Source organism: Misgurnus anguillicaudatus, chromosome 25 (genome assembly GCF_027580225.2).
Source record: "Misgurnus anguillicaudatus chromosome 25, ASM2758022v2, whole genome shotgun sequence".
NCBI classification, from domain to species: Eukaryota; Metazoa; Chordata; class Actinopteri; order Cypriniformes; family Cobitidae; genus Misgurnus; species Misgurnus anguillicaudatus.
In genome coordinates this window covers 18,909,181-18,924,091 of record NC_073361.2, presented here as the reverse complement: position 1 = coordinate 18,924,091, position 14,911 = coordinate 18,909,181, and the positions used below count along the sequence as shown (strand labels likewise).

The following is a 14,911-nucleotide window of genomic DNA, read 5'->3' as shown; positions in this document are numbered from 1 at the left end:
AAAAATCTGCCAATGGGGTAAGCAAAAAAATCTTGAACAATTTTCTTAAACACTAAATTCAAGAAAAATTCAAGAAAAATGTGCTTACCCCATTGGCAGAATTTTTTGCTTGTTTTATGCACAAAATCTCTTAAATTTCATATTTTTGGTCTAAAAACTAGACTTATTTTCTTGGGTCGTTTTGCTCATCAGGAGGGAGCATCTTAATTTGGGATTTTTTAGATATTTTTACTAACTAAGAAACAAAGATTTTTTTCGTGAAAATCATTTTTTGCAGTGTACTAATAATTTTTGCATCATTTTGACCCATACATTGCAAAAAAATACCTTTTTACTTAGTATTTTTGTTTTGCTTTCAGTAGAAAAAATATACAATTCAAGTAAATTTAAACTTAAAACAATCAAAAATATCTGCCAATGGGGTGAGAAAAAAATCTAAAAGTTTTCAGATAATTTAGCTTGTTTTAAGCACAAATTCACTTAAATTGTATAGTTTTTGTCGGTCATTTTGCTCATCAAGAAAATACATCTGGATTTGAGAATTTTTTTAATATTTCTACTGAAAACAATACAAATATATTAAGTAATAAAGTAATTTTTGCATTGTACAATGTATTGTTGGCTATTGCTATAACCTTTTTGGTAACACTTTATTTTCCAGTGTCTTTGTTACACATGTTACATAATTATTATCGTAAAAGTTATGCATAATTACATGGACATAACTATAAAACCTAACCCCAACCTTATACATGTTGTTAATCCTTTTTACGCATAATCATGTAAAATAAAAATGTAATACAATTTTGTTAAGTGAAATCAATTGTTTTTCTTTTTAAGATAAGTTTATAGTAGTGCTTTCGTGTTGTATCAATCTAAACCCAAAATAAAGTTTACTGCTTCTGTACACTAATGCAATATGAGTAAAAGAGATGTAAGTTGTTTTCCATCAGCAGGATTGCATAATTCATCTAGTACTGCCTTATTTTTTGTAGCAAATTGGGAATTTGGGGGAACACCCTTAAAAAGGTTATACAGTAGATCATTTCATATCGCTTTGGTCATTTTTAAGATGGCAGTGATCATAGTTCAGTACATTCTAGTCTGAACAGTTCATATGCTATCAGGTGACGGGAGAAGCCCAAGGTTTGGACAGGTGAGCTACGATTTGGCTTGGCTGGAAACTACCTGATTGTTTCAAGAAGAAATATTAAAAAGACTTTCCCATCATTTAAACAGTTTTACCAAACAATCCTCATGGGGTTTGGTGTGTAATTTCTGTCCATTTCTAATGTTCACCCGATACAGCTGTGAGAGCCAGAAGATGCTTATGAGCTTAATAAAGTGTCTTTGACAAAAGTTTAAATGTTTTAGGAAGTAAAGTTTTTAAAATTAAGTCAAATGGGAAGCCGTTTGTGTTCAAGTTTCCAGAAAAATCTGAATGTTTTCATAAAGTGCAGCCAGTAGATCACAGACAGCTTTATTTATCAGCCTGGGCTTTTAGGGCTGTATGTGAAAAATTAAGTGTGACTTTATTTTACATGCAAGACATAATCCATTCATTCTGACCTAAAAAAAACAAACAAAGGGGATTTTGTGTCTGCCCTGTTTATTTCAGTATAAATGGGACCTGATAATTTATCATAACACTCAGTATGATGACTTGCTTTGACAGAGATAATTTTGGGTGGTTAACATTTAATAAGACTTGTGGAGAAATGAATGTTGTAAGGTAAGGACTCTTTTAGTATTGGTTTTAATGTAGCATTATTAACCTAAATATTGCATGTAATATTATTATTGTCCTAAATACTCAAAATAAATCAAAATCAGTATTTTTGACCTTTCTCTTACACTCAAAAAAATGCTGGGTTAGTTTCAACCCAGCGTTGGGTCAAAAAGAGACAAACTCAAGTTGATGTGTTGTAATTTATAGGGTTGTTTCAACCCATTGCTGAGTCAAATATAAAGATTTTTTGCAATGTAAAAAATCGTTTTAAGTTTAATGAACTCAAATGTATAAGTAATTTCAACTTACTATTATTTATCTAGACAAGAGATGAGTTGTTAGAACTTAGTTAAAATATGTCAACTTCATTTTCTAAGTTATAACAACTCATATCTAGTCAAGTTAAATAATAATAAGTTGAAATGACTTGTAAATCTGAGTTGATTAATCAAAAAAAGACAAAATTTTTTTAAACACAAATAAACAATTTAGCAGCTGCATTTGTCCCTTTTGACCCTATAAAAAGTGAAAGTTGGATTAACTATATTTAAATTGGTAACACTTACATTTTCTCACTTTAAGTTAAAAAGTGAAGCTAATAAAGCATACATTTTTTAATGTTACCAATTGAAGTAATTTTTAGAAGTTTTTTCACCTTATATTTTTCACTTAAAGTGAAAAACATATAACTTTATAAAACTTATTTTTTTTAAGTGTTATACATTTTTTAAGTAGATCAAACTTTCACTTTTATGCTGGATTGAAAATAACTCAACATTTTTAGAGTGTTAATATTGTAAACATATAAATAAATGTAATTAACCTTTGGCTTAAATATTGTAAACATATTGAAATAAATATTATTGACTTTTTCATACTGGAAAATTCGTACTGATAATTGCACTTTAAAATGCTGTGTTGTTTTAACCCATAGTTGGGTAAACTATAAATTAACCCAACCGATGTTTATAAATGTACTTTTAAATGACCACATTTGACCCATACATTAGTTAAATAACAACACAGCATTTTGTAAGAACACAAATGAACATTCCTCTTATTATGCAAAATATATAATCTGTTCCTCTTTCAAGTGTTTTACTTTCAAGTCGTAATACTTCACTGTTAAATTTTATTATCAGATATTATGAAATTCAAAATAGAAATACTGTTTCAGAGGGCTTTTCATCAAACGCTGGTCATCTGATGTTCGGTTAGATGGGAAAACAGCTATAGTAACTGGAGCAAACAGTGGTATTGGAAAAGAAACAGCCAAAGACCTAGCAAGACGGGGTGGGTAACACATTTAATCGCCCTTTGTTTATTATATATATTCACTACACATAACCACTTGGTCTGACATATATATATTGTTAATTCTTACATGGAAATAATCCTGATCTAATAAATGATTTAATGATTGTACTAATTAAAATGAAAAGCAGTAACAGCAATAGTAAAACCATGAATTGCGAAAATAAATGCTGTTGTAGGAGTTAGGAGTAATAGGAATAGGAATCTGTATTTAGTTGTGTTTTATGTGACCGCAGGTGCTCGAGTAATTATGGCCTGCAGAGACATGGTTAAAGCTGAAAAGGCAGCCTGTGATATCCTCAGAGAAGTGGAAAATGCCACTGTGGTTACCTGTAAACTGGACCTAGCCGACACCAAATCCATCTGTGATTTTGCTGAGCTGATATACAACAGTGAGTTAGGCCCACATATATTCACTACTGCCTATATCAGACATTTATCCACACGCTCAGATCTGATTTTTTTTCAGCTGAAAAATCTCTTCATTTGCTGATTAATAATGCTGGAGTGGCAATCTGCCCGTATTCCACAACAGCAGATGGCTTTGAGACACAGTTCGGTGTCAATCATATAGGTATGAATAAGTCCTTATTCCTTAAAGAATATATTTTTTTCTATGTCTACTTATACTATAAAGCTTTAACACTTCCCAAGTTTGTTGCTTAGTTCATTTGTTTTAGCAGCAGCTACAGAGGTTGTTTGTGCCTGACATGTATTCAGAGATGAAGATGTATGACTTCTTTTCTTCTCCAGGACATTTCTTTCTCACGTTCCTCCTTATGGATCTGTTGAAGCATTCAGCTCCTTCAAGAGTGATTAATGTCTCCTCATTGGCGCACTCCATGGGAAAGATCCACTTTGAGGATCTGAACAGTGAGAAAAACTATCATCCTGTGAAGGCCTACGTACAGAGCAAACTGGCCAATGTACTCTTTACACGAGAGCTTGCCACAAAAGTGGAAGGTACTGTAAGATTACACATTTGAGGATGTGATCGTGCACAAGACATGCGGGGTATAGTGGGGTCCAATAGGGAATACGTAAATAAATAGCCCAAAAAAAACAAATTTGGTAACACTGCAGTAAGGTTGTATTTGTTATCCTTATAGTAAATGCATTAGCTTACATGAACCAACAATATGCAGTTTCTTTAACATTTATTAATCTTTGTTAAAGGAACACTCCACTTTTGAAAAAAAAAAAAAAAAAAATTCCAGCTCCCTTAAGCCTGGAATACACTGCAGGATTTTTGCCCTCCTATGAGATCAGTACCTTATCACACTGTGCGACATGGATCGTTTAAACTCGGGTACAACAGGCATGTAGACTGTACGATGATGACACAGAAGCTTCGGCAGCTGCGTTACACGTTAGCGCAACGTCACCAGCATGCGCTCGTAGACAAATCCACGCAAGTCGTAGCAGCAAACACACTGTGCGGTATCGTGCTGAATTTCTGACACTGTCAGAAAATTATCGTAGGCTATCTTTGGACGCAAGACTCTCTCTCACTGTACGACACAAGACCACCGATCACAAATCGCGCCGATTGTTTGACAATGGCAATCTTCCACCTGGAACAGCCAATAATCGTGCAGTGTATCCCGGGCTTTAGAGTTGAATATTTGATTTTTACCGTTTTGGAATTCACTCAGCCGATCTTCGGGTCTGGCGGTACAGCTTTTGGCGTGGCTTGGCATAGTCCGTTGGGTCTGATTGGACCATTGGCATCGCACTCAAAAATGACCAAAGAGTTTCGATATTCTTCCTATTTAAAACTTGTTTCTTCTGTAGTGACATTGTGTACTAAGACCGACAGAAAATTAAAAGTTGCGATTTTCTAGCCAGATAAGGCAGGGACTATACTCTCATTCTGGCGTAATTATCAAGGACTTTGCTGCTGTAACATGGCAAGCCATATCTGCCTAGAAAATTGCAACTTTTAATTTTCCATCTGTCTTAGTATACAATGTAATTATGGAAAAGTAATACAATATAGAAACTCTTTGGTCATTTTTGAGCGTGATGCTAATGGTCTAATCAGATTGAATGGATTATGCTAAGCTATGCTAAAAGTGCTAGCGCCAGCCCCGGCAAGCAGCTGAATGGATTTCAAAACGGTAAAAATCAAATGTTTACTCTAGGGGTGCTAAAAAATTAGCATATTTTCAAAAAAAAGTGGAGTGTCCCTTCAGTAAATACCAATACAATTGTTCAGTCACTATGCATTAACTTAAATAACGGTTGCAACGTTTGTGTACTGGTAAATGCTGAAATTAACTTCATATAAGATTATACAATACAATAAAAACCTTGAAATAGTAAAAGTGTTACTGAAAATGTAAGTATTTTGAAAAATGTATCACAAAAAATAATGACATTAAATATGCTCACTGTAAAGTTCGCTATTAAATGTGTTCTCCGTTTGTGACACCACAGAAAAATGTGATGTAACCACCCAGACAAAATGGAATGAATAAAAACGCTAAATAAATAAAATAAGTTATCAAAATCTTGAAAAAAAACAGGCAGGATGCCATGCGTGTCTGCTGTCTGTGTTAAAACCACGTCCACTCCCGGAAAAGCTGACGTCTCTTCGATGCTGGCGATCGTGTTAGGGGCGGGGCAATGCTCAGGGTCTCCAGTGCGTCATTGAGCCACCGTTTTGGCCTCGCCCAAATAATGGAAAAACTGGTGCTACTGTGGTTTACCCTTCTAAAACTCATGTATAAGAGCAAACTTCAAATGGAAATTATGCTGTTGAGAACGAATTCACTTTTATCTGTTTACTGTATTGTATTAATTTTATTATTTCTTTTCAATGTAGCTTTAAATGCTAGTGTACATGAAAACTAACTAGCCTACATTGTAAAATTTAAGTAATGGTCAACTGAAGATCAAAACTAAAGTTTTGCTGTTTGCAAAGCATCCATGTCCATTCATAATGATGTTGCTAATTCATTTATATGGTATATAAATGTGAGAGTCTCGTGTTTTAGCCACAAGCACTTTTATCTTTTTGTCCTCAAATAACATATGAGGTCTTTTGAAATAACGATTAACAATAGTGAGGGGATAGGCTGTCACTTCTCTAACTGTATAACTTGTCGAATCTGATGTAAAACAGTGTTTTTTGACAGGGATGGGAGTGAGTGTCTATGCTGTGGACCCAGGTTTAGTAAAGACAGACGTCATCAGGCACATGAAGAAATCTCTACAGTTCTTTGTCAAGACATTTGGCTTTCTGATAAAGACCCCTGCAGAGGGTGCCTTAACCACCCTGTATTGTGCTCTTACCCCTGACCTGCCCAATGGAGCCTACTTCAGGTTTGTTCAGGATTCGTTCATTAAGACCTTTGACTAAACAACACAAATTTTGCACTAGATTAGGCAGAAATCAAAAGAGATATTTGTCATGTTTAATAAAGTTATTTCTCTGATGATTTCGTACAGTGACTGTGCAGTGGCCCCGTGCTCCAGGGCTGCTAATGATAACAACACTGCCAGCAAATTGTGGGCTGCCAGCTGCCATCTACTGGGGATTTGCTGGAAGTGAACCACACTTCAACCACAGCCTTATTTTATATTAATGCCCATATTAAGCTTCGTAACAACCCATCAGCCCACCTGGGCCATATATGTGTATGCTTCTGCAGATGTGTCATGTGAATTATTAGTTGTTACTGGATCAGATATGATTAGTCTGATAATATGACTAGCTAGTAGTGGTTTGTGTCTTGAAAGTGTTATAAATGTCTTGCAAAAAGTAAAGTTTTCCTTCATCCTTCAATAAATAAAGTATCTAATTAAAAAAATTATTGTCTGCCTCTCTGACAGTCTGTCAGTCTGCAGATCTGTCTGTTGGTCTATCTGATAGTATGTCTGTTAGATAGCCTGTCTCTCTGCTGGTCGATTGGTCTGTCTGTCTGTTTGATGTTTTGTATGTTTGATGGTCTGTTTGTCCACCTTTATGTCTGATGGTCTTTCTGCTGGTTGAACAGTCGGTCTGTTTGATACTATGTCTATCTATCTGATGGTTTATCTGTTTGATTGTTTGTCTGTCTGTATGACTCTCTGTCTGTTTGTGTATCTACACCAGGGGTGGGCATTCCTGGTCCCGAAGCCCTGCTGAAAAAAAACAGCATCAAACCAGCATGAAAATTATGCTGGTCTATGCTGTTTAGCTGGTGGTCACCAGCATACCAGCACCAAAACACAACATATGCTGGTCTTGCTGGTATGCTGTTTTTGTCAAAGTTTAGCTCCAACCCTAATCAAACACACCTGCATGTAATTTCCAAGTTACAATGAAGCATAGATATATACACTAGATGTCGCCTTGGGGTTCTAAGCATGCGTCAAAACCGCCGCCATCTTGAAACAGGGGTCTTCCCTACTGAAAAATCCAGCTAAGACCAGCATAAGCTGGTGAAGGGGTTTTAGCTGTTCTCCCAGCTTGGTTTTAGCTGGTATTGCTGGTGTAGCAACTGGTCTAGCTGTGTTTTGGTCACTTTTTAAGCTGGTCTAGCTGGACTTAGCTGGCCATGCTTAAAGACCAGCTGACCTACCAGCTTGACCAGCTTTGCCAGGCTGGGGGGACCAGCTTAGACCAGCTACTGCCACCTTGAACCAGCTTAAACCAGTTACCAGCTTATGCTGGTCTTTGGTGGATTTTTCAGTAGGGTTGTCATAGGACCTAGCTAGGTAATGCTACTATCTCCGCCTGTACTTCGAATTGATGAACGATGACGGATTTTTGTGCTGCATATGGATGTTAGGCCTACTAGCACTATGCATTATAGTTAGAAAAAGTAAATTTTCATAATATCAAAACTTTAATTTTTTTCTGGACTCAATGCTAATTACATGTCTGACTGTTGAAACGAACCAAAAGAAAACCAAGAAAATAAGAAAATCGCATTTATAACGATTAATGGTGATTTTAAGCCTTTGATTAGGATTTTCAGGTGTGTTTGATTAGGGTTGTGGCTAAATTTGCAGGACAGTGGCCATTTAGGACCAGGAATGCCCACCCCTGATCAACAATGTAAAAATGATAACATATCAACATATATTTTCGTATACGTACATATACGTTTCCTTAAATTTAGTTTTTAAATTTCAACTTGTTTTTTTGTGTTATGTAAACTTATTACAAGCCAAAACTTAAAAAAGTAGGTTGAATTGATTTCAATAAATTTGTTTAAACTTCAATGCTGCATTTTTACTGTATGCATATCTGTCTGTCTATCTGACGACGATCTGTCTATCTATCTGTCTCTGTCTGTTTATCTGCTATATGGTTCTCAAATTGGGGCCATGGTCCCTCGGATGGTAACAAGGGGGATCCCAGTTTTACAACATGTTATAAAATATATTCATATATATTAAAATTTGTGTAATCAAGCTTTAACTAATATGACTACAAAACAGCAGAACTACGTCTTTAATGTAAAATGTATTATGTTTTAGTTTAATTAAAAGTTTGATGAATTTCTATAGACTCTTTGACAGCTCACGTGATCTACGCGCGCATTTTGGCAACGAAAGTGGTGTTATTCCCCAGTGGTTCTAACGTGTTAGCAACTCAGAAGGTGTATTAAAACGGTTTCCCAGCATCAAAATGTCTGGTTGTTTCGTTTGGTTGCACTAATATAATATAGCCTACTAATTTACGTATATATGTATCTGACCACTTTATATTTGGTCATCTGCTAACGTCTTCTATCCACTCCACTATATAGTACACGGATCTGGTAGCTGTGTTGAAAAAGTTGATAAAGTCAATTTTTAAAAAATAACTTTGTCTGTTTGTGTTGCTTCAATGCGGATTCTTGCCATACTTCCGTTGCCAAAATGCGCGCGCATACGCTGCCACGTCATCATTGTGTACAAACAGTAAAGTCTATGGGGGGCACGCAAAGGGGATGGACCCTTCATAAGAGGGGTGCATGGTGAAAAAGTTTAAAAACCACGTCTGTCAATTTGTTGTCTGATGATAAAATCCTTATACACATCTAGCTTATGCAACGAGGACGTCTAGTGGACAAAAGTGTCATGTATTATTTGCAAATTTAGAAAACGAATTTTTAAATGTTTGACGTAATTTGCGTTTAGTCATTTGGCGTCTAGCGGAAAATCCAGCGTTGTGAAACAACTACAAAACACACTATGGGAATTTAATTGGTTAGAGGACAGTGCTCTGAAAAGGAGGGACTGTAGTGTAACATCTCATTCATAAAATACACACAACGCTAGAGTAGAGATCTGCTGTTAACTGAGGGAAAATTAACGGTTTACTGGAACAATGCACTCTGTAAGGTAAGCAAATGTTTTAAAATAATATTTATAATTATATGATTTATATGATTTTTAAACACAATCCACAAAATATAGCTATTGGTTAGAAATGGGCATAAAATTACCTGTAAACATTTGTATTGTCTTTATCTATAATCAGAAGTTTCTTCTGTGGTCAATGGAGCTCTTCTGTAAGGCTTGATGATAAAACAGTAATAATCACAGGAGCTAATACAGGTATAGGAAAAGAGACAGCCAGAGACCTGGCTAAAAGAGGTAAGAATCTGATACATAAATAACATTTGTCTGAAGCAGATGATTTTTATCGGAAATATTACAGTATTTAAATATACTTCTGGTCAACATTTAAAGAAAAATGCTTTGCATGGACATAATTATAATTTTTGACAATTCATTGCATGAAAAGCATTGCAAGGCATCCTCTGCTAACCTGGTAACCTGTAGCCACGTGTTATGAACTCTTTGCAGTAAATATAATTACTTTGGACCGAGCTGTATATTTATTTCAGCATTTGTTCAGTCTATAAAATCACTATAATGCCAGATGAACATAGAAAAAAATGCAAAACTAAACACTGCAGTGTTACATTGTCAAACGCAAAACAGCAAATGTAAACGAAAACAGATAATATTTCATTTAAAAATGACAGACTCTTGTAAACATTGAATGCGTGCTGATAAATAAATGACAGGATTATAATACTCTCTGCCAGAGAACCGTACAACTGCACACTTTCCCACATCGACCCGCTGGATTTCAACAAAGAAACTTTGATGCTTGCCAACCAAATGGCTTTGGATAGTATAATAGACTTTCTGCACAGTAATTACCAGGCAAACAGCTATTGTGTTGGTTCATCAGCCTTACATCCCAGTTTAGCACCAAATGAATTACTTATGCAAGGAAAAATATGTAAACAATGTTATTTAAAATACATTTTTTTCTCTCTGTCTCTTTTGTGTGGTTTATGGAAAGCGCATTAATATGAACGTTTCTATCTGGTTTTCTCAGGAGCTCGAGTCATCATGGCCTGTAGAGATCTGGAAAAAGCAGAAGCGGCCAGAAAAGAATTAATAGAGGATTCTGGAAACCAAAATATTGTGGTCAATAAACTTGATTTATCAGATACCAAATCAATCAGAGCATTTGCAGAAGTCATAAACAAAGGTGTGTAGGATATAACTTTTTTCGTTATTTATTTCAAACCAAAATCTTGATATGTTGCATGTATTTTCTTAAAGGTGCAGTGTGTAATTTTTAGAAGAATCTCTTGACAGAAATGCAAAATAATATACAAAACTATATTATCAGGGGTGTATAAAGACCTTTCATAATGAACCATTATGTTTTTATTACCTTATAATGAGACGTTTTATCTACATAGAGCGAGGGTCCCCTTACATGGATGTCGCCATTTTGTGCCACCATGTTTCTACAGAAGCCCTTAACGGACAAACTTTTTTTACTAAGTTGTTTATCTGGTGGCAGCTACCATATGCGTTTCAAACGCAAGGGGTGATCAGTGAACTGAGCCATTGGTTGCAATTCACAACCTCACCACTAGATTCCGCTAAAATGTACACACTGCACCTTTAAGAAAATCTGTAATCTAATCAGATACTTATTTACCGTAAGGGCCAAAGGTCTGGGATAACCAGGGAAATTGGTTATTGTTTGCAATGCATTATAATTTAATTTGTTTTTTCTATGTCAAAATTGTTCGTGTAACACTTTGAGTAAAAAGTAACTGAAAAATTAACATGAATTTTTACACTGATAAAAAATTGTAAAAACATGTAAACCAGCTGTATGATCCCCAAGTTTATGTTTTTTTAAACAGATTATTTTTTATTTTGTTTTAGAGGAAAAAAAAGTCAACATCCTTATCAACAATGCTGGCATCATGATGTGTCCTTATTCAAAAACCACAAATGGCTTTGAGATGCAGTTTGGTGTCAACCATTTGGGTAAAGACTTCTATGTTTGGTTTTACATTGCATATGCATTTTAACCACTAACCATGGCCCAACTCTAACTTATAACCCGACTTCCAGCCAAAAATGTCCTGTATTATTCAATATGGGTACTTTGTCTCACCAGTTAATCAAGTAATTAAGTCAAATGAAGCACCATTTGTGCTTAGTTATAGACTATAAACATGTACAAGACACCCTTGTTTCCAATTCCAAGCAAGGTCGAATAGTTTCTCAAGCGACATAACCTTTAAAGGAAAACACCACAGTTTTTCAATATTTTACTATGTTCTTACCTCAACTTAGATTAATTAATACATACCTATCTTTAATCAATGCATGCACTTAATCTTTGTACAGCGTGTCGTGAATGTGTTAGCATTTAGCCTAGCCCCATTCATTCCTTAGGATCCAAACAGGAATGAATTTAGAAGTGATCAAACACTTCCATGTTTTCCCTATTAACGACTGTTACATGAGACCTAGCGAAAAAATTTTTTATGTATTAATTTGTCTAAGTTAAGGTAAAAAAAATGGTAATATATTGAAAAACTGTGGGGTTTTCCTTTAAATTGACATAACATGCTACTTTTTTGTTTATCACAAGCCCAAATTGGCTTCCTGTTGCTTGACTCCACTGCTCCCAAACACACACATTTAATATATATCCTCTTCATATACATTCACTTCCATGCATTTATTGATTAATACACAAATAAGCCACAAAGACATTAACAGGACATGTGAGACAATGAATGTCGTGTGTGACTATTTTTATCTTTCCTACAACACTAATAGGTCATTTCCTTCTCACCTACCTTCTGCTCGACCTCATAAAGAAGTCCGTCCCCGCGCGGATCATCAACGTGGCTTCTGTTGCCCATACGTGGGGGAGCATCCGCCTGGATGACATAAACAGTGAGAAAAGTTACTCTCCTCGGAGGGCATACGGACAGAGCAAACTGGCAAACATCCTCTGTACAAGATCGTTGGCGAAAAGACTGCAGGGTATGTGATGTGACCTTCATAACAAAGATGTCTGACTAAACATTGTTTTTAAAAACAATTTTGTCTTTTTAAAGTTATCATCTAATTGTTTTATTTGGTATATGACATTAACTGGCACTGTTTGTGAATCATTCTTTAGCAGTAAATGTTAAAAATTAAATAGACAAAATTGACACAATTTAGGTCAAATTATGTTGTTACCAGTGAGCACCACTGTACACTAGTGTGTCTAATCTATAGTACAGTCGCTCAATGTGTAAAGAGCATTGCATTAGCAATATAAAAGTCAGAGGATTGATGCCAGGGAACTGGCAAATACAGATAAAAGAGATGTAGATGAATGCATCACTTTGGATAAACGTGTCTGCCAAATGCATAAATGCAAATAAATTTCCCAGACAGCAGACGACTCCAGGCGGATCTGCACCCTGGGATTAAACATATTTCATGCTTCTAGGCACAGATGTGACTGTATACTCCCTCCATCCTGGTGTGGTACAGTCAGAGCTGTTTAGAAATCTCAGCAAGCCTGCACAGATAGCTGTCAAGGTCTTCAGCCCCTTTGCTAAGACCACAGTTCAGGGGGCACAGACCACCATCTACTGTGCTGTGGAGCCAGAGCTGGACAAAGAAAGTGGAGGATATTACAGGTACAAAACAGGATATAAATCAGGCAAATGTTATATAAACTATAACCAATATAATGCAATAAAGAATCTAGCAGTGTTAATGTTATGTCAATGTAAGGGCTATAAGCACTTGTCTTGTTTTTTAGTGACTGTGCCCCAGCAAGGTGTTCAAGAGACGCTATGGATGATGAAATGGCCCAGAAACTCTGGGAGATCAGCTGTCAGATGCTTGGCATTAAATGGGAGTGAAAGAGACATCAGAGCTCCTCTCTTTTTAGTAATATAATTATGAGAACAGTGTAAAGAAAGCTTTTGTGCTAATGCCTTAGATAATCCGAACTACAAGCATTCATAAACCGCATGACTGAACAAGTGCTATTTTTATATTGTAAATCGAAATTCTTTTTTATTTTAATGTCCTCGGCTAATTTCAATAAAACTAATGAGCTGTTATGAATTAAAATGTATTCTGGTCTACTGATTCGTTCTATGATATGTATTTGCATTCAGTTTTTTAGGAATAGCTATAGTTAATGAACTGAAGAAAATTGCTAATGATTTCCCTGATATAATTTTTTGCAGTTGATGTTTTGCCTTTTCCTAACAAAAAGAAATGCGTTATTAAAAAATATACTTTGCCTGCTTGTGGACTGTTAAACTAAAGTAACTTGAAAGGAAGTTAGTGGCTCCTCTTCTTTTAAATTGACCAATGGCATTTAGTTTAAATGCTTTTATCCTCTAAATGCAAATTTTACTTTGAAGCACACTACTAAGGTGAACATACTTCAGAATAGTTATACTCAAAGCAAAAAAAAAAAAAAAAAACGATGAATTGTACCAAGCCCCTAAGGTGACATTGGAGTAAAAAAAATCAAAAGTTTAGTTTCATGTGCTCACGTGAAACTTCCGCGTGCTCACGTGAAACCTTCATCTGCAGAATTTTTTTTAAAGTTAGGTTTCACGTACGCACGTGAAACTATCATGTGCACACATTAAACTTTCCCTTTTAGTTTCACGTGCGCACGCGAAAGTTTCACATGCACGACTGCGCGTGCGATAGTTTCATGTGCACACGCGAAACTAAATGCGATAGTTTTACATGCGCACGCGAAAATAAACTTTATTTAATTTTTGCTGGGGCTCCGTAGAATTGCTTACCTAAATTGTTCAAAAATCTACCGAGCCCTTAAGGTGACATTGGAGTAAAAAAATCGAAAGTTTAGTTTCATGTGCTCACATGAAACTTTGCATGCTCACGTGAAACTTTCGCGTGCTCACATGCAGAATTTTTTAAAAAGTTTAGTTTCGTGTGCACACGGGAAACTATCGTGTGCACACATTGAACTTTCGCTTTTAGTTCACGTGCGCGCGTGAAGGTTTCACGTGCCCACGCGAAAGTTTAATGTGCACACGCGAAACTAAATGCGATAGTTTCACGTGCGCACGCAAAACTAAACTATTTGATTTTTGCTCCATGTCCCCCCAGAGGCTCCGTAATTCCCACATTTGGTAAAAATGCATATATATGTCAGGATCATTGTCACAATTTATAGACCCCTTCAAGGTTTGTAAACATTTAATGACTATCGGGTGCGTGCGCAGCATGGGGTCAAACTGTTCATACCATCCAGGCTTTATAATTTAATCTAACAGCGCTGAAAAATTATGACTTACATCAAATGAAGTGAGCACTACACAAGCCTCTTTGATCTTTGCATTGTCCCAGTCTGCACGTTAATTGCTTGCAGCCGCAGATGTTGTATTTTTTTGTTTTTGAGATTCTGCATGAATCGCGAAAACTTAACGGAAGACCAGGTGCAATTTTCACAGCCCACGACGTAAGTAGGCATTTTTGACGATACCGAATAATACGCAACTCAATCTGCTGTAATGACTTTTCTGACCACGACATGCGCAGTGGGAACAGCATGTGACG

At 35.8% G+C, this 14,911-nt stretch overlaps 2 protein-coding genes and 1 long non-coding RNA gene across 4 annotated transcripts; 2 read left to right on the top strand and 1 right to left on the bottom strand.

The window, feature by feature from the left end:
• The first annotated feature begins 1,637 nt into the window (after nt 1-1,637).
• On the top strand, nt 1,638-6,841 carry LOC129426148 (retinol dehydrogenase 12). Its single transcript, XM_055182353.2, has 7 exons — nt 1,638-1,732; nt 2,907-3,022; nt 3,280-3,435; nt 3,513-3,617; nt 3,797-4,006; nt 6,184-6,370; nt 6,497-6,841. The coding sequence occupies exons 1-7, from the start codon at nt 1,656-1,658 to the stop codon at nt 6,597-6,599; spliced, it is 954 nt and encodes a 317-aa protein (XP_055038328.2). The 5' UTR covers nt 1,638-1,655; the 3' UTR covers nt 6,600-6,841.
• Nucleotides 6,842-8,974: 2,133 nt separating this feature from the next.
• Nucleotides 8,975-13,438, top strand: LOC129426149 (retinol dehydrogenase 12). Of its 2 annotated transcripts, XM_055182354.2 has the most exons (7): nt 8,975-9,364; nt 9,504-9,619; nt 10,377-10,532; nt 11,228-11,332; nt 12,137-12,346; nt 12,804-12,996; nt 13,122-13,438. In XM_055182354.2, exons 1-7 carry the CDS (start codon nt 9,351-9,353, stop codon nt 13,222-13,224), a joined length of 897 nt encoding a protein of 298 aa, XP_055038329.2. In that variant the 5' UTR covers nt 8,975-9,350; the 3' UTR covers nt 13,225-13,438. The 2 variants fall into 2 exon arrangements, with proteins under 2 accessions (XP_055038329.2, XP_073719795.1); XM_073863694.1 differs by lacking the exon at nt 9,504-9,619.
• LOC129426151 (uncharacterized) lies at nt 9,645-12,296 on the bottom strand. Its single transcript, XR_008638326.2, has 2 exons — nt 12,157-12,296; nt 9,645-10,405 (listed from the first exon to the last, which is right to left on the bottom strand). It is a non-coding gene; the product is annotated as an uncharacterized lncRNA (long non-coding RNA).
• Nucleotides 13,439-14,911: the final 1,473 nt, after the last annotated feature.

Bases quoted from the DNA above. Each gene is read 5' to 3' on its own strand.
- LOC129426148 (XM_055182353.2), top strand. From the start codon at position 1,656: ATGATGACTTGCTTTGACAGAGATAATTTTGGGTGGTTAACATTTAAT. The intron at 1,733-2,906 runs GTAAGGACTCTT...ATACTGTTTCAG, and splicing joins GGAGAAATGAATGTTGTAAG to AGGGCTTTTCATCAAACGCT. The intron at 4,007-6,183 runs GTACTGTAAGAT...GTTTTTTGACAG, and splicing joins GCTTGCCACAAAAGTGGAAG to GGATGGGAGTGAGTGTCTAT.
- LOC129426149 (XM_055182354.2), top strand. The intron at 10,533-11,227 runs GTGTGTAGGATA...ATTTTGTTTTAG, and splicing joins TGCAGAAGTCATAAACAAAG to AGGAAAAAAAAGTCAACATC. The intron at 12,997-13,121 runs GTACAAAACAGG...CTTGTTTTTTAG, and splicing joins GAAAGTGGAGGATATTACAG to TGACTGTGCCCCAGCAAGGT.